Source organism: Antechinus flavipes, chromosome 4 (assembly GCF_016432865.1).
Source record: "Antechinus flavipes isolate AdamAnt ecotype Samford, QLD, Australia chromosome 4, AdamAnt_v2, whole genome shotgun sequence".
NCBI classification, from domain to species: Eukaryota; Metazoa; Chordata; class Mammalia; order Dasyuromorphia; family Dasyuridae; genus Antechinus; species Antechinus flavipes.
Genome location: NC_067401.1, coordinates 211,202,603 through 211,225,572, shown reverse-complemented (window position 1 = coordinate 211,225,572; position 22,970 = coordinate 211,202,603). Strand labels below are relative to the sequence as shown.

Sequence of the window (22,970 nt, the reverse complement as noted above, 5' to 3'; positions counted from 1 at the left end):
AAACAATAAGATTATGTGATGATCAAGTCTGATGGAAGTTGCTCTGTTCAACAAACAAAAAGAGTTTAGACATCTTTCAAAAAATTATCAAAAAAATTACCCTGATATTCTAGAACCAGGGAATAAAATAGAAATTGAAATCACCTCCCTAAAGAGATCACAAAATGAACTTTCAAGAACAGTAGCCAAATCCCAGACCTCCCTAGGTTAAGGAGAAATTAATGTAAGTAGCCGACAATAAACAATTAAATGTTGCCAATTCTAATAAACTTGTGATAGAGAAATCCATCTGCATCTAGAAAGAGAGGGACTATGGGGACTGAATGCAGATCACAACATAGTATTTTTACCTTTTTATTGTTATTTGCTTCCTTTTTTTTCTTTTTCTTTTTTCCATTATTAATCTGATTTTTCTTGTGCAGCATGATAAATGTGGAAATACATATCGAAGAATTGCACATGTCTAACATATATTGGATTATTTGAAGTCTAGGTGAGGGAGAAAAATTTGGAATACAAAGTTTTGTAAGGGTAAATGTTGAAAACTATCTTTGCATATATTTTGAAAGTAAAAAGCTATTATTTAAAAAAAAATTTAAATTGAGCAAATGATAGCTAGTAACTTTTTAAGACATCAAGAAATAATCAAACAAAACCAAAAAAAATGAGAAAAAATAGAAGAAAATGTGAGATCTCATTGGAAAAAAAACTGACCTGGAAAATAAAGCCAAAAGAAATAATTTAAGAATTACTGGACTATTTGAAAGTTATGATTTTAAAAAGAGTTTAGACATCTTTCAAAAAATTATCAAAAAAATTACCCTGATATTCTAGAACCAGGGAATAAAATAGAAATTGCATCACCTCCCTAAAGAGATCACAAAATGAACTTTCAAGAACAGTAGCCAAATCCCAGACCTCCCTAGGTTAAGGAGAAATTAATGTAAGTAGCCAACAATAAACAATTAAATGTTGTAGATTGACAGTCAGAACAATATTAGATTTAGCAACTTCTACATTAAAAGATTTGAATGCTTGGGATATTATATTCCAGAGGGCAAAAGAACTACAATTACAATAAAGAATTGCTTACTCAGAAAAAAATGAGCATACTCCTTCAAGGGGAAAAGTGGACATTCAATGAAAATTCTGATGAAAAGACCAGAACTGAATGAAAAATTTAATTTTCATATACAAGATACAAAAGAAGTATAAAAAGATACATAGAAAAGAGAAATCATAATGGATTGGATAAGATTAAACCATTTATATTCCTACCTAGGATAATGATATTTATAATGCCTAAAAAACTTTCTCATTTTCAAGGCAGTTAGAAGTAATACTTATAGATAGAAAACTTGGATCTACAGTGAATGTGATGGTACAATTATGTTTAAAAATTAAGCAATGAGAGGAAAGAATACATTGAGAGAAGTGGAAAGGGAAAAATAGAATGGGATAAATTACCTGACCTAACAGAGACCTGAAAGAGATTTTCCAGGGGAGGGGAAAATGGGAATTTTCATCTCATCATAATTGGATCAAAGAGGGAATAATATACACCCTCATTTGGGGATAAAAATCTATCTTATCATACAGGAAAGTAGGAAGAGAAGAGGATAGGGGAAGAGGCAGAGAAGCTAATAGAAAGGAGGGAAGTTTGAGGAAGGTAAAGTTAGGAGCAAAACACTTTTGAGAATAGACTGGATAAAAAGAGAGAATGTGTAGGATAAATGAGGGGCACTAGATGGAAGGAAACCCTAATTGGTAGTCATTGTAAAAAAAAAAAAGTTTTTATGGTGAGTTTTCTCTAAATGACAATTTCTCAAACAAATAGCCACCAAGTCAAATTTATAGAAAAACCATTCCTCAGTTAACAAATAGTCAATTATCGATAAGAACATGCAGGTTTCAGACAGAATAATCAAAGCTATCTATAGATATATAACTATTGATTAGAGAAACTGAAGTTAAAATAATTCTGGGTTACCATCTCACATCTATCAGTTTGGCTAATATGACAGAAAAGGAAAAAGGCAAGTGTTGGTGGGAAAATTAAAATACTAATGTACTATTTTTGAAATTCAGTCATTTTAGAGAGGAATTTGGAATTATGTCCAAAGGGCTATAAAACCATGCAACTTCTTTGACCAAGCAGTAGCACTATTAGGTCTGTATTCCAAAAAAGGTAAAAAACCTAAAAACACAAAGAAAAAGAACCTATGTGTGCAAAAATATTTACAGTAGCTCGTTTAGTGGTTACAAAAAATTGGGGAATGGCTGAACAGGTTGTTGTATATGATTGTGGTGAATACTATTGTGCTTTAAGAAATAATAAGCATGTATATGAATGTTATTGTTCTGTAAGAAATGACCAGCAGGATGATACAGAGAGGCTTGGAGAGACTTACATGAACTGATGCTAAGTGAAATGAGTAGAACCAGGAGATCATTATATACTTCAACAATGACACTGTATGAGGATGTATTCTGATGGAAGTGGATTTCTTTGACAAAGAGAAGATCTAACTCAGTTTCAATTGATCAATGATGAACAGAAACAGCCACACCCAAAGAAAGAACACTGGGAAATGAATGTAAACTGTTTGCATTTTTGTTTTTCTTCCCAGGTTATTTCTATTTTCTGAATACAATTCTCCCTGTGCAACAAGAGAACTGTTTGGTTTTGCATACATATATTGTATCTATACTGTGACATATTTAACATGTATAAGACTGCTTGCCATCTGGGGGAGGGGGTGGAGGGAGGGAGAGGAAAAATCGGAACAGAAGTGAGTGCAAGGGATAATGCTGTAAAAAATTACCCAGGCATGGGTTCTGTCAATAAAAAGTTACAATTATTAAAAAAAAAAAAAAGAAAAAGAAAGAAAGAAAGAATGAGCAAGATGCTCTTAGAAAGACCTGGAAAGACTTAGCATGAATTGATCCAAAGTGAAATGAGTAGAATCAGGAGAACATTGCACACAGTAATAGTAATATTGTATAATGATCTACTATGAATAACTTAGCTATTCTCAGCAATACACTGATCCAAGACAGTTCTGTAGGATTTATGATAAAAAGTGTTGTCTATCTCCAGAGAAAGAACAAGTAGAACACACCTGTCAGATTGGCTAAGATGACAGGAAAAAATAATGATGAATGTTGGAGGGGATGCGGGAAAACTGGGACACTAATGCATTGTTGGTGGAGTTGTGAACGAATCCAACCATTCTGGAGAGCAATCTGGAATTATGCCCAAAAAATTATCAAAATGTGCATATCCTTTGATCCAGCAGTGTTTCTATTGGGCTTATATCCCAAAGAAATACTAAAGAAGGGAAAGGGACCTGTATGTGCCAAAATGTTTGTAGCAGCCCTGTTTGTAGTGGCTAGAAACTGGAAAATGAATGGATGCCCATCAATTGGAGAATGGCTGGGTAAATTGTGGTATATGAATGTTATGGAATATTATTGTTCTGTAAGAAATGACCAGCAGGATGAATACAGAGAGGCTTGGAGAGACCTACATGAACTGATGCTAAGTGAAATGAGCAGAACCAGGAGATCATTATACACTTCGACAACGATATTGTATGAGGACATATTTTGATGGAAGTGGATTTCTTTGACAAAGAGACCTGAGTTTCAATTGATAAATGACGGACAAAAGCAGCTACACCCAAAGAAAGAACACTGGGAAACGAATGTGAACTATCTGCATTTTTGTTTCTCTTCCCGGATTATTTATACCTTCTGAATCCAATTCTCCCTACGCAACAAGAGAACTGTTCGGTTCTGCAAACATATATTGTATCTAGGATATACTGCAACATATCCAACATATAAAGGACTGCTTGCCATCTAGGGGAGGGGGTGGAGGGAGGGAGGGGAAAAAAAAATCGGAACAGAAATGAGTGTAAATATAATGTAATTATTAAATAAAAAAAAAAAAAGAAAAATGAAGAAAAAAAAAAAAAAAAGAAAAAAAAGAAAGAACAAGTAGAGACAATTCAGAGCCAACATACTTTTTCCCCTTTTAAAAATTTTTTTTCTTGTTTTTTTTTTTTTTTTTGTTGTTGTTGTTGTTTATGTTTTCTTTCACAGAATAACTTACATGGAAATGTGTTTTGTATGACTACAAATGCATAACATATGTTGAGTTGCTTTCCTTTTTCAACAAGAGAGGAAGGGAACAGGGAGATAAATTGGAACTCAGAATTTGGGTGAAAAAAGAATGTTAAAATGGTTTCCACGTGTAATTAAGAAAATAAAATATTAAATAGGAAAATGTCAACTATCATCATTATTATTGCTATTGTTATTATTATTTCCTAGGAATAGTCATACTACATGTGTCACTGTCTAGCAAAGCATGGAGTTACTATGACAGGAAGGAACTTCTTCCTTCTAATTTCTAGGAATAATCTTGCCCTGATAAGAGGCATTATTTGCTTTAAACTAATTAATTTTATAGTTAGGTAGTCCTGGGTTAGAGGGGAGACCATTAATGATCATTGGTTTTTAGAATCTATAGGGATATAAAATATCATTTAATCTAACTTTTTAATTTATAATTTTTATCTTTTTCTTTTACTCTTACCTCCATCAAGATGAGGATGGGAGGAGATATCTATTCTTTCACACTTGACCTTATCCTTATAAAAGAAATTTTACATTTGACTTTGCTCTAGGTTTTCTTTTAAATTTAATTCCAAACAAATCTACTGTCCCTGTCTATAAGATTATATGATTCAAAAACTATGGAGATCTTTTATTTGATGAAGAAATTGATATCAAGAGAATTCTTCCCAAGATACACAGTTGTCAAAATTTGAACTCAGGTTATCCAGTAATATTTGCACTGTGTCAGACTTTTTTTGAGGAGGTTAGAGAAGCTAAGAATGGAATTTTGCTATTAATCTCATGAATTATGGATAATTTGTTGTAGTTAGTAAAGCCTCAAAGAAATAGATTTTTAAGGTTGGTTGACTCTTATTTCTTTGTATTATTTACATAATGAAATTCATGAAGCTAAATGATCCAGTGCTTTGGTATTTTAACTTTATCTTCCCTGGGATAATTAAAAAAAACCTTTCTGTATAATAAAAAGAGCAGGATGATCAATGTTCCTAATCATAAAGAAAAGAGAATCATTTTTTAAAGCCAAGAGCCGGTACATGTACAATTCTAAGAAGGGTGAAGAGTGGTCTTTTTTTAAGACCACAAAACCACTAAAATCCATTTCTTTCTGCAAAGAAGATTTTAAAGCAGTGCTCTTTTTGGTTAGTATAGAATATAAGTAGATAAGTAGATATGGGAAATTTGATCAGTGTAGGAATCTCACTTTACATTGGTCTCAGTAGTGCCCAAGTTTTTTACATAACCCAATAAAAATTATCTTTTGGGCTCAAGCCACATAGAGAGTTGCCTTATCCCTGTAATCTAACTCCAAGCTGCATGCCTTGCTATAATTTAATTCTAATTTACATGCTCTGCTATTTATATTCAGTCTAGGGTACAAAAGAAAAAAGTGAAGATGAAATTTGGGGAGCTCTGTTTGGTTTCCCTTCTGACTTTGGCTATGGGATCTGAGGACCTGCTGGAGGTGAGTCTATTTACTCAGTCTACTTTCCTTGATCATTTCTAATATCTCTCATCTTGACTCTTCCTGGGATTCTTTTAAAGTCAAGAAACTTAAGTTTGGAGCAAAGAACATTGAACTGGAAGCCACAATACCTCGGTAATAGTCCTGGTTCTGATACCAATTAACAGTGTGACTTTAAAAAAAGTGACTGGATTTCTTGGACTTCAATTTCTTGGTGGTTGAACAGTGGTAATAGTGAGTCAAAGCTCTTACATCTGTGGGGAAGGGAAGAGGATCTCCATGAAACAACAAAAAGAACTAAAAAAGCTCAGGATCAGCTCCGGATCCTGGAAGAGGTCTTTTACTTTCTTTGAGATGACATAGTTTCAGTTGTATTGCCAGGGAACCACCATTTTCATCTGGACCTGAGCTTGTTGCTTTAAAGCTGGAAAGGACCTTGGAAATCATTTCCCCATTTCATAAATTTAAAAATGTGGTCTTTAAATTTAAAGTAATTTCCCCCAAATCTCACAAGCAGTAAACAGGAGCTAGCATTTAAACCCTGGTCCCATGTCTTCAAATCCCATGTTCCTAGAGGCAACTAGGTGATACAGTAAATAGATCACTGAAGTTGGAGTTAGAAAGACCTGAGTTCAAAACCTGCCTCATATATCTACTATACCTGTGCAAGTCCTCTGACCATTCTGATGCCCTTATCTGCAAAATGGAGGTAATAATATTATAGTTAATTATAAGTAATATTAAAGACTTGTGATTAATATTAATTAGATGATATTAAGTAATGAGAATACTTTGCATTGTTAGTAATTATTGTAATGATTAATTAATAACATTGCATAGTTTAGTTGTTATGAGAAAGAAATGAAATAGAGAACAAACCTTGTTTCTAAAGCTTAAAGCTTTTTTAAATTTTCCATGACATGATATGCTTCTATATAAGACCCAAATCAAGATGTTTTTTGTACCATCTAGAGACCAAGTATATACTCCATTCTGCTGAGAAATTGCTGCAAAGGCATGTCTCTGAAGTACAAAATCTTATTAGAGTTTGCATTTAGTTCTGTTTTCTCCCATAATTCTGGTGTCTGGAGGGCCTTGTTCCTTCTTTGTTAATCAATGTCATTTATTTGGAGCCAGCATCTGAACTCCCGGGCAGCTCAAGACTATATTCCTACAAACCTATGTATGATCTTGGACTGTAAATCAGGAAAGATATGATATTATTTTGTCCACAAAAGAACAGAGTTCTTCAGTAGGTCTCTGCTTTTGTGGAGAGATTCAGAAGCAGGTACTGAGTTGGTTAGCCAAGGTTGTTGCGACTGCTGCTGCTGCTGTTATTTTTGTATGTCCTTTGTTCTCCAAGAGGACTAAGACATTAGGAAAATGATGCTATGACATGCAAGTGAATTGGATTAGGGAAAGAGGTCAGCAGCTACTATTGAGTTGTGGCATTTCTTTTCATACTGCTTTTGTTGAGGATTTGAATCCATAATTTCATTTGAGCTCTAGCTCAGAAAATGTAGCAAATTAATTTAAAACACAACTTTTAAAAACTTCTTTTGCTTCCCTTTCAGAGAAACAAGAGTCTCAAAACAAAAAAAGACCTTGCTGTGAGCAAGGAAACACAAACAGGTGAGAGTTTTCAGGTCCCACAGTCAGAATCATAGAACCATTTTCTCATTTGGGGACAAAAACTCTGTGTTTATGTACTTGTGTGTATGTGTGTGTGTGTGTGTGTGTGTGTGTGTGTGTGTGTGTGTCTGTGTATTGCATTTTTAATCAGCCAGTTTGGAGAGGAGGTAAATGGATGATCCCTAGGACATTTCCTTGGATATCCACAGAAATGTGATGAGAAATTCTTATGCAATATGTATAGGGCTATGGACTATCACTAATGGAAGTCTGGTATAAAGGTGAGATTCTTAACATAGTTAAGAATTAGCATTTAAAAATATAGTTTGATAACTAGATTTCAATATAATTGGATTCTTTTATAATCATGTGTATTATATTTTATGAATTTAACATTTTGAAAAGGGGACCATAGTCTTCATCAGACTGTCAAAGTGACACAAGTAAACGTAAAAATATCACTGTTATAGGGTTCAAAAAATATATAGGGTGAAGGTATATATATATATATGTATATATATATATACACACATATACCTATATATAGGGTGAAGGTATATAGGGTATATAGGGTGAAGAAACTCCCTCGTTCAATACACATACCCTCTTCTCTATGATTTAGTCTAGGATTGACTAAAGCACTGAGAGAGTGATTTACCCAGTATTCCTTAGCTAATATATAAGAGACAAAACTTGAACCCAGGACTTTCCAACTCTAAGGCTATGTCTTACACGATATCTTATGGCATTAGGAATTCTTTGCCCAGAGTAAAATTAGTTGGATGGTGATTTACACACCCAACAACAGGTGGGCTCACTTTCATTTGGGAGTGTTACGACATGACTGCAAGTAACATGATTTTAACTAATCAATGTACATTTATTAAATAACTACTATGTACAAACAGCTGGATGGCATAGTAGATAAAGTACTAAACCTAAAGTCAGGAAGATTCCTCTTCCTGAGTTCAAATTCAGCCTCAGACATTTCTTAGCTATGTGACTCTGGCAAGTCACTTAACCATCTTTGCTTCAGTTCTTCGTCTGTAAAATGAACTGGAGAAGGAAATGGCGAACCACTTTAATATGTTTTCCAAGAAAATCTCAAATGGGATCATGAAGTCAGACTTAACTGTAAAATAACATAATATGTGCAAAGCACTCTGTTTGACATTAAAGATATGAAGATAAAAATGCCATTAACTCTTATGTTGTACAGGAGCTTCTATAGCAGTGGGAAAAAAAATACTATCTGTACTATTAATACACAGTTTCCAGCTAGGAAAGAGCCTATCTCTCATCCTTTCAAGCAGATAAAATAGGCAACTCATCAGAATTACTGTACTTCATATTTCCCTTCATATCTCCCAAATACATTTTCTCCAGATTCAAGAAAGGAGGAACACTGGGAAAATGGAAATCCTAAGAAAGAGTTCCTATGGTGATAGTGCCCTGTGGATGGCATATGTGGTAGCTCAAGAGTTATAGGAATGGTGATCTGGGGCTAGTGAAGGACTTTGAGAGATAGGAATGGCAATAAAAGACAATCCAGGATAGAAATGCAAGTGTTGCTCCATCCTAGCCAAACTGGGCCAGCTGTACAACTCATTAATTAATGGGTTAAGTTATCTATCTAGAGAGAATTTTTAATGCCAGGGACCCCTTATAACTTGAGACTCCTTAATGGTGAACCATGGAGGTTGGATGGGTGGGACATAGAGGCCCCTTCCAATGATCAGATTCTGTGGTTCTGAGATCACTGTATCATACTAGAACATCCCTTTGTATTTATGAAATGCTCCAATCTGTTCATTAGCAATTTTTCCCATCTTGACTGAAATAAGAGTAAATTTTTATCTTACCTATTTTTTTCTTTAGGCATGAAACAGAGATATGAGCTGTTGTTTCAGGTAACCTATCAACATTCAGCTGAAAAATGGAAATTTCAGAATTTTCTAAAGTCTCTGAAGCCTCAATATTCCTGGCCAAATGGGACATTGGAAATTATCAGAAAGAAAGCTACTACATGTGAGCCAACACTCTTTTGTTCAGGATTGGTCTGGGGAATAAGTCAATATGGATGTACCTTAACTATTTAGAGTGGGACAAAATTACCTGCTATTATGTGGCACAGTAGAAGTTGGAGCTATGAAGACCTGAGTTAAAATACTGCCTTAGAAACTTAATAAATGTGGGACACTAGATAAGCCATTTATCCTCTCAGATCTGTTTTCTCATTTGTAAAATGAGATTAGCCTTAATGGTTTCTAAGATCACTCACAGCTCCATTATCATACTCTGCCTTGTCACATTCTAAGATTTACTTCTTACTTTTAGAACCTATTTTATTGTATTTGACCTCTCTGATACAGGATCTTCATATTTTATTTCAACTTCCCCAGTAATTTCCAAATTTCCTAAGGTCCTGAACCCTTAAAAACTCTTACTTTCCCAGGTAGTAGCCTTTGTGATTTTTTGATCACCTGGGGCTCCTGCCTCCAAGCTCTGGTTTCTCTTCCATTCTCTTCCCAATTGAAACTTTATGTAATTAATGACTGGTATTCAGTCAACAAATATTAGGATCTTATTATGTGCCAATTTTAGAGGGCACCGATTCCAATCAAATGTGGAAAATGAGCACTTAGAAGAATTAAAGAGGCATCCAAAATCACACAGATATTAAAATAGAGCCAGGATTTGGATTTGAATCCTCTGACTTCAAATCTAGTTTTCTTTCCCTTTGACTGAATGATTAAATCCATATAAAGCATTTTTTCTCTTAATGATTGAACATATACATATTAGACCCAATAAAAATTCCAACCTTTCTTCTAATGTAATATTATTTGTGAGAACCATTTATAGTAGGTACTTAATGAACATTTATTCTGGGCTATTATGGGAAGATATTTTGCATGACTTTACATATATAATTGATATATTGCTTGCCTTTTTAAGGGATGGGGGAGAGAGAATTGGCAACTCAAATTTTTTAAGAATGAATATTAAATTATTTTCACATGTAACTGGGAATTATTTAACTAACAATAAAATTTTACTTAAAAACAAGCACTTATTTTTTTATCTCTTCCTTCTTCTATGCAGATTGTAGCATCCTGAATGGAACCTTAAGATGTGCTTGTGAGGATGGTTACCACTGGTTTCCTTACACTTGCCTGGATCCCAGGAGATGCCATCTTAAAAAGACTGAGACACATCAAAGCTGTGACTGTCAGTTGTACAATCTTCATGACAGCATCAACTTCTGTGAGAAGACAAGTAAGAGCATTGAATACTATAGAATGCTTGGAGAGGGAAGAATGGGAAAAGCTTTCCTCTAAGCTTGACACACTTTATTTCTCACCCTAACAGTGATCCCTAAGAGAAAGCTTCTAATATTTGAGGAGTGCAATAGATTTTCAGAGTTAAGAGAGTCACAGATGGGCATCATAGGTTCTATAAAGTATATTGGATTTACAGTCAAAGAACATAGGTTCATATCTTAATTATACCTATTTACTGCCTGAAGGATGCTGGACAAGTCATTCTGCCTTTCTGAACGTCAGTTTCCTCATTTGTAAGATGAGAGGGTTGGACCCCATGATCTCTAAGGGACCTTTCAATTCTAAATCTATGACTCTATATAGATAGAGCTATACTAGCCAAGCACCTGAACCTTGTTGCTGTATCTCCTGGCATCATCACCCCCATCTCTTCCTACAGACTCTTAAAGGATGGGAGAAAGCAGTGAGGAACATGGAATGAGTGGGTTAAAAGAAAGTTTTAAAATATCAGACCAAAGCAGAGATTAAGACTCTGGTGCTAAAAGCCAGAGTTGGCTGAATTCCCTGCTTTCAACTCAGTTCTAATTTTTGGTAGGGGATAAACTAGGGGGACTATCTTGGACTTTATGTTTTGGGTGACATTATGGAGCTGCTCCATGACCAATCCAGTGAGCTCAAGCTACTTTTAACTGCTACTTGCCAGAGTGGGTCAGAGAAAAAGGGAGACTCAGCTCAAGCACCAGTTTCTATATGAAGTCTTTATTAGTCTTCCTAGCTGTTAGTACAATCCTTCCCCATATTTTGTAATGATTGTACACACATAACCTTTATTAGATTGCTTGCCATTTTGGGGAGGATGAAAGAAAAGGAAGGAGGGAAAAATATGGAACTCAAAATCTTATAAAAGTGAGTGTTGAAAACTATCTTTAATGTAATTGGAAAAAAATAAAACACTATTTAAAAAGAAATATAAATAATTCTATATGGGCATGCTATCTTCCTTATTAGAATATAATTCTTGAGAACAGTAATTGACTCACTTGTTACTGTCAATGTGATGCCTAGCAAATAGCAAATGCCTAATAAATGCTTGTTAATTGATTGAGCAAGCAATTAATTAACTCTGAGCAATTCATAGCCTCTCTGAGCTTGAGTTTTCTCAACCATATAATGAAAGGGTTAGACCAGGATCCTCAATTTGGTGCTAGAAGAATGCTGAGGGGCCATCTAGTCCAATCTCCTTGTTTTATTAAATGAAGAAAATAATATCTAAAGGAATTAAATAATGAATTTTTAATGTCCCTTCTAGCTCCTAAGATTCTAAGTTCTATGATCTATGTGTAGGGCACTTATAAGACTGTCCAGACTAGAATGAAAGGAACATATGGAAAAGACTGAAAGATGAGGTTAGAAGGGGGACAGTTAAATGAGACCTTGAATGCTAAGTATTTTGCAATTGTTCCAAGAGACCATAGGAAAGAAGTCATTATAGTTATTTTTTAAAACTTAAAGAAGTGACATAATGAAACTAGTATTTTATAAAAAGTAATCTTGCAAAAATATGTAGATGTATTAGAATGAGCTAGAGACTTGGAGGTGAGAGTTGGAACAGAGAACAAGAGCAATTAAAGATCTATTTCAATAATTCACATACTAATTTGGGATGAATAGGAGGCTTCTTTAAAAGCTCCAATATAAGCAATATGGTAAAAAAAAAAAAAAAGACTACTATAGTGACAAGAGAAATAGAAATGAAAGTGAGATACCACTCCCTTTCCCCACTCCCTGGCCCCAACTAAATTGCAGGAATGTCTAAATAAAGCATAGGAGAGAATTTCAATTGATCTTAAATCTATCCCATTTCCCAAAATTTCCCCTAGTGTGGATAAACCTTTGATTGCTTCTCTACTCCTTTGAATCCAACTTTGCTCTAAACGCCATAAAATCTAAAAGCAATCCTTTATGAATACAGAAGAGGTGTTGAGTTAAATGTACCTCTTATGTCAAGATGCCTGTGCAATGGAAAGTCCAGAAAATCTTAGGTCTTTCACATTTTTCTTGGCTCAAATTCCCAACCAGAAACTTTGGGAAAGCCCATTAGGCTGTTATAAGTTCCCTAATTACCATGTAAACTCCCCATAATGCATTGAAAGGACTTATTAAAAGAAAAATCAACAAACCATTTCTGCTCATATAACCAGGTTCAAATACAAAAACCTTAGTGACCACTGACTCCAATACCTATTTGAATAAGAATTAATGCCAGTACAAAAGACCTGATAAATAGTCATATAACCTTTGGCCAAAGAGCTCTAATGAAGAAGAATCTACTATCCTACTGGACAAGGCTTTATATTGGATGAATAACTTATAGATAATTCTGTTAGGACGTCTTTCTTTGTATCAAATTTAAATTTGTCTCAATGTAAATTCTGTGTTGCTCCCAGTTTTGGTATTTCAAGGCAAGAAAACTAAGCTATTTTCTCTCAGATTCCATAGCCCTTCATTCGAATACTTGAAGTCAGTCATTAGGCTTCCCTGTCTTTAAGGTTTTTTTTTTTTCTTTTCTGTCTCTATTTCCTTAAAAAAAAAAAAATTATATAGTACCACCTCAAAGTCCCTTATCACCATGGTTGTCATTTTCTAGACATTTTCCAGCTTATTGATGTTTTTTTCCTAAAATGTGGCATCTTAAAAAGAATACAATATTGCAAAGGGCAAAAGAGAGGAAGATTATCCTCTTCTTTATTCTGGACCCATTGCTTTTCTTAATACAACTTAAGAGGACATTATTTAATTTAGTAACATCACATTCTTGAGTCACATTGAGCTTATAGGCCACAAAAATCCTTAGATCTTTTTCAAATGATCTAGCTAAGTCTTTCCCATCTTAAACTTGAAAAGTTTATTTTTTTTAACTAAAGTGTACATTTTATCACTATTAAACTTTATCTTTTAGATTTAATGCAACATTCAAGGCTATTGAGATATTTTGTTGAATTTTGATATGTTTTTTGTTTATAAATGTGATTGTCTTTATCCTCTTTACTGATATAAATGACAAAAAGCATGAGACCAAATACATCCTCATAAAATCCTACTAGAAATTCTCTTCTGTAGTGACATTGAACCATTAATACTATTCTTTGGATCTTGCCATTGAATCAGCTCCATATATACCTATTCTCATGTAGCCCACATCTTTTCATCTTGTCCTCAAGAATAGCATGCTAGTCAAATGCTTTCCTAAATGTTAGGTAAATTTTATCTACAGAATTTCCCTGACCTACCAAGCTGGTAACCCTTTGAAAATAGGAAATGAAATGGGTGGGACAAGATATGATTTTAATAAAACTTTTTTTTTGTGATCATTACTTCCTCTTCTAAGTATTTGCTAATTATCCTGTTCACCAATACATTTTGGAATTTTTCTTAGATCAGAGCCAATTTCACTAACCTATAATTTTCATAGACCCCATTCTTTACTTCTTCATCCTTGTTTACTTATTTTAAAATCAGATCATTATCAGTTATTCAATCCTACAATGCCTCTCTTGTTCTTTAGGATCTTTTAAAGATATTAAATATCTAAAAATAATAAAATAAGATTTGAACCTCAAATCTAAAGTCAGCTCTTCCCATTGTATCCCTACTATCCTCCTAACAGAGCAAACAGAAGCAAAATCATAATTCAACACCTTTTTTTTTGTTATTGTCAAACCATATATCTCAAAAATTTTTTTTATCATTTCTTTAATCCTCCTATTTTCCCCAGTATAATTTAAAAACCTAAATCAAAATACTATTTCCCTCCCCCACAAAAAATCTATCCCTTTGTGTTGTGTTTAGTGTCCTTCACCAACTTAATTTAAAATTCTAGAATTGAATCTGTGTTGTTATTGTTGAGATGTTTTCATTTGTGTTCAACTTTTCACAATCCCATTTGGAATTTTCTTCTTGACAAAGACTGGAATAGTTTACCATTTCCTTCTCCAGCTCATTTTACAGACAAGGAAACAAAGATAAAGAGGGTTAAGTGACTTGTCCAGAATCACACAGCTAGTAAGTGTCTGAGGACAGATTTAAACTCAGGAAAATGAAGGCCAGGCTCTGCCATAGAGCTACTTACCGCTATATTCATCAACATCTATAAAATCTCACGTTTACCATGTTTGCTGTATTATCCTTCATCAGTATGCTCTCCTCTCACAATGATGGAGTAGATTCTAGAAATATGGCTGTGATTCTTCATTATGAAGTTGCAAATTATGGCATTTTATAAATGAGAGAGTCTTATAATTTTGACTTTCCGGTCAGTTAGTATTGACTGTCTACTTTAATAAAGAAGAAAGTACAGCAAGAGAGAAATAAATGGTCCAGTAAGATATTCATTGAGACAGACAAATCTTGGCAAAAAATTTTGCAAAAAACAGACTTTCCAATATAAATCCCTATTTTTTTTGGATTTTTCATTTATTACTGTCAGAAAAGTAAAGATGTTCATAGTGTCAGAATCAGAAGGGATTTGTCATGTCTCTCACACAATTCCCAACACTCATCTCAGTTTATTGTTGTTTGTCTTTCATTCTTTGTGTGTGTTGTGTTTTATTTTTTGTAGTATATTTATTTTTAAAACACTTGCTTTATGAATCATGTTGGGAGAAAAAAATAAAGCAAAAGGGAAAAATCATGAGAGATTTAAAAACATGAAAAAAATGAACATAGAATTTGTTGATTTACATTCAATCTCCTTAGGTCTTTTTCTGAATGCAGATGGCATTTTCTGTCCAAAGTCTATTGGGATTGCTTTGGATCACTGAACCACTGAGAAGAACCAAGCCTTTCATAGTTGATCATCACACATTCTTGCTGTTACCATATACAATGTATTCCTGGTTCTGCTTGTTTTGCTCAGCATCAGTTCTTGTAAATCTTTCCAGACCTTTCTAGAATCAGCTTATTTATCATTTTTATAGGAGAATAATATTCCATTACCTTCATGTATCACAGCTTGTTCAGACACTCCCCAATTGGTGGGCAAATACTCCTTTTCCAATTCTTTGCTACCACAAAAAAGAGCTGCTACAAACATTTTTGCACATCGTCCTTCATTCTTGATTTTTTTCCCCAGTAGGAAAATGAATAAGCTATCAAATCTATCCAAGATTGTTATTGTTGTTCAGTTGCTTTCAGTCATGTCCAATTCTTCATATCCTCATTTGGAGTTTCCTCAACAAAGATACATATTGAGTGGTTTTCCATTTCCTTCTCCAGTTTATTTTACAGATGAGGAAACTGAGGCAAACAGGGTTATATGACTTGCCCAGAATCACATAGCAGCTAAGTGTTTGAGGCCAGTTTTGAATTCATGAAGATGAGTCTTCCTGACTTCAAGTCCAGTATCTAATGCACATATCCAGCTGCCCTATCAAAGATTAGCCTTCTATAAATTTCTTCAAGAGAGGCATGACAAATAAGGAGGGAAGACTAAAATCCAAAAGTTGAGTTTATAATCAGGAGACACATCCTTAACATTCTCTTGGTTCTCCTTAACCTCCAGCTATGGTTTGGTTTTCTAATTTTCCTAGATCACATTGATTCAAAACCTTACAATTCTTTTTAACTATTTCCAGGACATCTGAGAAGCTGTCAACAACCATAGTTCATAGTAACATAACACTTAAAGATTTGTAGTGATTTTTTCACAATGACTTTGCGATGGAGGCTGTGTAAATAGTGTTATTCCTATTTTGGAGTTGGATGGAAGGAGTAAGCATTTATTAGATGTCTATTATTGCATCTATGTGCCAGGTGCCTTACAAACATTATCTTATTTGATCTCCTCAACAATTCTTAGAGGTAAGTGCTATAATTATTATCTCCGTTTGTAGTTGAGGAAGCTGAGATTATTTGTCCAGAGTCTCAAAACGAGGAAGTGTCTGATATCAAATTTGAATTCAGGTCTAACTAACTTTAGACTCGGGATTCTATCTGCTGCATCACCTACCTGCCTCTATTCTCTCCCTCAGATGAGGAAACTGAGACTAAGTAATTTGGTCAGGACCAAAAATGCCTGAAGAGAGATATGAAGTCAGAACACTTTCCCATCTGCCAAATCCTACTGAGGCTATCTCCAGAATATCTATCAAATCCACTTCCTTTTGTCTACTCATACATTCACCATCCTTGTTCAGGTCATCATCATTAGCATCATTACTATCACCACTATCACCATTCTCTTCCACCTCCACTACTACCATTACCATCATCACCACTATCATCATCATCATCATAATCATCATCATCATCACCATTGTTCTCTTCATCATCACCACCACCACTACTACCTCTACTACCATCATCATTATCACCATCATTACTTTTTTCTTCAAAATAACCACCACCACCATTATTATTACCCTCATCATCATTCTTTTCATCATTACTACCACCACTAACAATATCATTACCACCATCATCATTATTCTCTTCTTCACCACTTCTACCACTTGTACTATCATCATCATCATCATCATCATCATCATCATCTCATCGTTTTCTTCATCATCACTACCCAAACTATCAATATCATCACCACCATCATCATCATTTTCTTTCTCACCACCTCTACTGCTAGCATTACTGTCATCATCATCATCACCACTGTTCTCTTCATCAGCACCACCACCACTACCACCTCTATCACCATCATCATTATCACCATCATTGTTGTTCTTTTCAAAATAACCACTACCACCATCATTATTATTGCCCTCAAAATCATTCTCTTCATCATCACCATCACCACTATCAACATCATCACTACCACCATCATAATCATTCTCTTCATCACCACCTCCATTACTACCATCATCATCATCATCATCATCATCATCATCATCACCATTGTTCTCTTCATTATCACCATCACCATCACCACTATCAACATTATCACCACCACCATCATAGTTCTCTTCATTATCACCACACCACATTATCACCACTAACATTTTTATCGTGCTTTAAGGTTTACAAAACATTTTACACAGGGTTTCTCATCATTTCTCTCAAAGACAGTTGGCTCTTTACACAGATATCCATCTCTTTGTTACCTAGTAACTAGGAGTTTTAGTGGAGAGAGCACTGGGCTTGCAATCAGGAAGACCTGAATTCAAATACAATCTCAGACATTTACAAGCTGTTTGACTTTAGATAAGTCACTTAATTTCAGTTTCTTCAACTGTCAAATGGAGACAATAGTAGCACCTGCCTCCTAAGGTTGTTGTGAGGAACAAATAAGATAGTATTTGTAAAAAGTACTTAGCCCAATTCCTAACACATAGTGGATAGCATACAAATATTTATTCCCTTTTCTCTCATCTCCATTTGTTTCCCTCTCTAATTTATGCTCCATACAGCTGCCAATATTATCTCCCTAATATTTGTGCCTAGCCATATCACTCATGCATAGAAATTTTCAGTGGTTCTCAATTATTTCTAAGATTAAATATAAACTTAGCTAATTGTTCCACAGTTAAAAGTCTTCCACAATCTAAATCCTACTTATATTTCCAACCTTATTTCACATTACTGTTAATAAGATATTTTATACCTCCACCAAACTAGACTGTTAGCTACTCTCTATATTGTTTCATTCCCTATGACCATATACTTAGCTTATCATCCTCCAAACTTGAAACATACTCTCTCTTCATTTATCTTCACTTATTGAAGTGAAATTTTTCAAAGCCTTCTTGTTACATTTGCCCTCTCTGTGCTTTCTCAAATAAATCCTTTTTTTGGCTATAGTTCCATAATTTTTGTTATCCCCTAATATTAGAATGTAAACTCTGAGGAAAAGGACTATCTCACTTTTATATAAGTATCCCCAGTACCTCAAGAACTCAAGAAGACTTGAGTTCAACTTTCATCTCTTACATGTATTGCTTGGATGATCCTGTATATTAAAGTCATTTAATTTCTCAGTGCCCCCTGATGTCTTTCTAAAAATAAAAACTGCAAGAAAAGAGTTACCCACCATTGGTATGGGGAGTTTCTCATCTAGGAGTTCCTTATATAAATAAAATCACAGATCTTTTCTCTAGTTTCCTTATTTTCTCTACTCCACTTCATGCTTCAAATTGAATTTAATTGCCTTGTAGGCAAGTTTGGAAGTTTTCCTGCCTTTGCTTCTTTTATACTTAACAATAATAACATGCTGTGTTTTACATAGCAGAAATGATAAATGCTCATTGAATTAGATTGAATAGCACCAAATAAACTTGAATAAATTAATGAAGTTATAATGGTAAAATCTCAAATACATGGAAATCCTGATGTGGGAGTTATTTAGAGTCTGCTTCATCAACTATGCTAAAGCCTTTGACTTTGTGGATCATAACAGTATGTGGCAAGTCTCAAAGAGATGGGAGTACTAGATCATTTTACTCATCTCCTGAAGAAACTGTATGCAGTCTAAGGAGCAACCATTAGAACTAAACATGGAACAACTGATTGGTTTAAGTTTAGAAAAAGAGTATTACAAGGCTGTATATTGTCACCTTATTTATTTAACTTGTATAGAGTGTTCATCATATAAAATGGCGAGCTAGTTGAATCAAAAGCCAGAAGTAAAGTTTCCAGGAGAAATTAACCTCTTTTTGCAGACTATACCATTCTGATGGCAGAAAATGAAGAAGAATTAAGAACTTTCTTGATGAAGGTGAAAGGGAAGAGTATAAAATCTGACCTGAAGCTTAACATAAACAAAACAAAACAAAATCCTAAGACCATGGCAAGTGGTCCCATCACCTGCTGGCAAATAGAAGGAGAAGAATGGAGAAGTGTCAGATTTTATATTCTTGGGTTCAAAGACCCTTGTAGATGGTAACTAAAGCCATGAAATTAAAAGATGTTTGCTCCTTGAAAGAAAAGCAATAACAGATGTGGGCAATATGCTAAAAAGCAGAGATGTCATCTTGTCATCAAAGATCCATATAGTCAAACCTATGGCTTTTCCAATAGCAATGTACGGCTGTGGGAGTTGAACTATAAGTAAAGCTAAGTAATAAAGAATTAATACTTTCCAATTATGGGACTAGAAAAGAATTTTGAGAATTCCTTGGATAGCAAAGAGATCAACTCAGACAGTATTTGAAGAAATTAATTCAGCCTCTTTGTGGGAAGTTCACATACTGAAGCTGGAACTTAAATATTTTTAACTGTATAATTAGTAGATGGGACTTATTGAAAAAGACCTTAATGTTCAGAAAGATTGAATGAAAAAGTGAAAGGAGACATCGGGAGATGAGATGCATAAATCGTGTCATGGAAGGAATAAACATGGACAGACTTCAGAAAATAGTAGAGGATAGAAAGACCTGTTGTAATATGGTCCACGGAGTCACAAAGAGTCAGACATTTCTGAATGACTGAACAACATTATTTCATAACATTTTCTATTTTTTAAGACTATCCCTAACTCTGTGATTGAAAATTCTAGATAAAAAAACTGCCATCCGAATCAGATTATTGAGTTAGATAATAGATATGAAAGCATTTTTTTTTAACTATAAAGGAACCTAAAAATCATGGTCATTATGATTAGAATTAATTTGATTTTAGTACTGTCATCCAAATAATCTGAAATATGGCTTTCAAAGGTCAGTAGGCAATGAACAAATGTTTTTAGGAAGCCTACTGCTTCATTTTTGTGTTAACTCTATAAACTCCAGTTAGTGACTTGTACATAAATTTTTATTAAAATTCTCTCTCTCTCTCTCTCTCTCTCTCTCTCTCTCTCTCTCTCTCTCTCTCTCTCAAATTTCACAGAAATTTTTGGCACTTTTAAAATTCTTGAGAAATTTGGAACAGATCTCCTGAATTCATCATCTGCACTATACTCCAACTACACGACGGGCATTGAAATCCAAGTAAACATTTTTCTCATTTGCCAGCAAGATTATTGGAAGGATTCCTGTTTATGCATTGTTTGGATTGAAGTCCCCTTACAACTTTGAGATTTTGTGATTGTCTATCATTATATAATGAAGTGACAATAGATAGACAGATATACATGTTCATAGAGTTCTGCCTGTACATGTTGTTATTTATTTGTATCTCTCTTATCTTTAGATTTATGATTATATTTTATATCTATACCTAGAAGTCAGCTCTTTCATAATCATTTTTATAGGTGGCTGTTGCTGTAATTTGTTCCCCAAGAGGACCAAAATGACAATCACTATGCTAGAGTCAACTTACATTATGTCTGTGGCTGATCAGATCAATGCAAATTCAGAGTGCTGTGCCACAAGTCAGATACAAATAGTCCCTATGAATATTTGGGGTGACTTCTCTAACTTTGTGCATCTCATATTTCTTCTGAGCTAATTCACTTTTACTTTGTTCATAGAGCACAGCATTGGTAAGACCAACAGGGTTCTAAATATCTTTTTGAGTACTAGGGGCAGGCCTAACTTAGTAGCCTGTTAATTCAGATTTATTGTTGATAGGAAATAAAATCACAAAGTCATTGAAAAGTTAACAAAAGAAGGCTGATCTTGCTCTAATTCAGTAAGGATATACACAATATACATTCAATGGTAGCTTCTCTGGATGCAGCTCCCCTCATTTGAAAATATTAATGGCTCTCCTCAGCAGGGCTGAGTGACTGACAGCACTTGAGAATTCATTCAAGTTGTATGTATTCTGACTCCATGTGGGTGGAATTTTTTATGTCCTTAGGTAAAGGCAAGGACCAATGAAATTACAGGAATAGCTTTTCTGCTTTTTTTTTTTTTTTGAGACATTTCAGTTATATTTAACTTTGTGACTGAGGTTTTCTTAGCAAAAATACTGGAATGGTTCACCATTTTCATCTCCAGCTCATTTTGCAGATGAGGAACTGAGGCAAACAGAGTTTAGTGACTTGCTCAAGTAAGTCCCATAGTTAGTAAGAATCTGAGGCCAGATTTGAATTCAGATCTTCCTGATTCCAGAATCAATATTCGATCCAATACACTACCCAGCTAACCCTTGTTGCTTTTTAGGGAAAACTAATCCTTATTATAAAGAATGGGGAAATCACGGCCAATCATAGTATTATGGATTCCTTTGGCAGTCTGGTGAAACTATTGTGCCCATTCTCAGGATAATGTTTTTAAATGATTGAGAAAAATGCTAAATTTCAAGTAGAGGTTAGTGAAAATAAAGGTCTAAGTTGATAGATCCCCTGAAATTTATCCTTGGACTCATTAAAAATCTATATTCTAGGGGCAGCTAGTTGGTACAGTGGAGAGAATACCAGCATTGAAGTCAGGAGGACCTGAGTTCAAATCTGAACTTAGACACTTAACACTTCCTAGCAGTGTGACCCTGGGCAAATCACTTAACCCCAATTGCTTCAGCAAATAAATAAAATAAATTTTTTTAAAAAAATCTATATTCTAGAGACATTTTCTCTGCCCATAAATGTGGCATTCTTCAACTAATGTGCTTATATTTCTGGGGCCTCAATTGAGTTCTTCCTTTTTTATGGGAATTTTTAACCTTCAGAATTTTTTTTTCCTTCAGAATTTTTAATCAAAAATTATTTGAGAGAAAATAACTCATTATTTATAGGTTAAAGGTGCACAAGGATAAACTAATTTAAATTATACTTCCCCTCCATTCCTATAATATTTTAGAATCTTGGTACTTATTGTTGAAAATTAATGATTAGGAAAATACAGATAAGAAAACAAATTAAAATGCATTAGCTTTTATTTAGTTTAATAGAACAGCTATGAAAGCTCTGGTGTTTTATCCATGACATGGAGGTGACCTTGAGTTCTCCAGATATAAAGTGATGGAGTGTAAGTTCCAATAGGTCCCACAAATTGGAAAGATTTCAAGTAAAATCCATGTATTCAAAGTGTCAAATATTTACAAACCATCGCAGCTAAGTTTTGAAAGAAACTTATTATAAGATTGGTCAGAGGGTAATTACTTATTTAGCAGGCAAGTCATGGAGACTATTAATTAAGACATAGAAAGATTTAGGTATATGTTGATGTAGTATTCACATTGATGGCAACTTTACCGAACTGCAGTTGAATGAAATTAATCTCTGTATACAAGACTGTATTAAGGAGAGCAAAATGTGGTATTAGAATAGCATCTGGTCCAAGAGTCAGGAGACTAGTGTTCTAGTTCTTCTTTCCTTCTGTAAGATCTCAAAACTGTTATTTAAACTTCCTGAACCTCAGTTTCCCCATTTGTAAAACGAGAGAACCAGATAAAATCATTCCTAAGGTTCCTCCTATCTCTGAAAGTCTATGCTTTTATACAACATAATACTGTCAGGAAACTATTTATGAAGTTTTATAAGTTTTAATTAATTATTGTTTTTATAATAATAGTAATAAGTTATTTTATTACTGAAAGAGGAAAGTAAACAAAGGTTT

The 22,970-nt window shown here is 34.1% G+C and overlaps 1 protein-coding gene across 1 annotated transcript in view; it reads left to right on the top strand.

Moving 5' to 3' along the window:
* Positions 1–8,080: 8,080 nt before the first annotated feature.
* ADGRF1 (adhesion G protein-coupled receptor F1) overlaps positions 8,081–22,970 on the top strand; it is a 40,745-nt gene continuing 25,855 nt past the window's right edge. Inside the window, exons 1-4 of the mRNA XM_051996692.1 lie at positions 8,081–8,090; positions 9,119–9,268; positions 10,346–10,519; positions 20,356–20,456. Coding sequence (XP_051852652.1) covers positions 8,081–8,090; positions 9,119–9,268; positions 10,346–10,519; positions 20,356–20,456 — 435 coding nt within the window. The remainder of the gene's footprint in view (positions 8,091–9,118; positions 9,269–10,345; positions 10,520–20,355; positions 20,457–22,970) is intronic.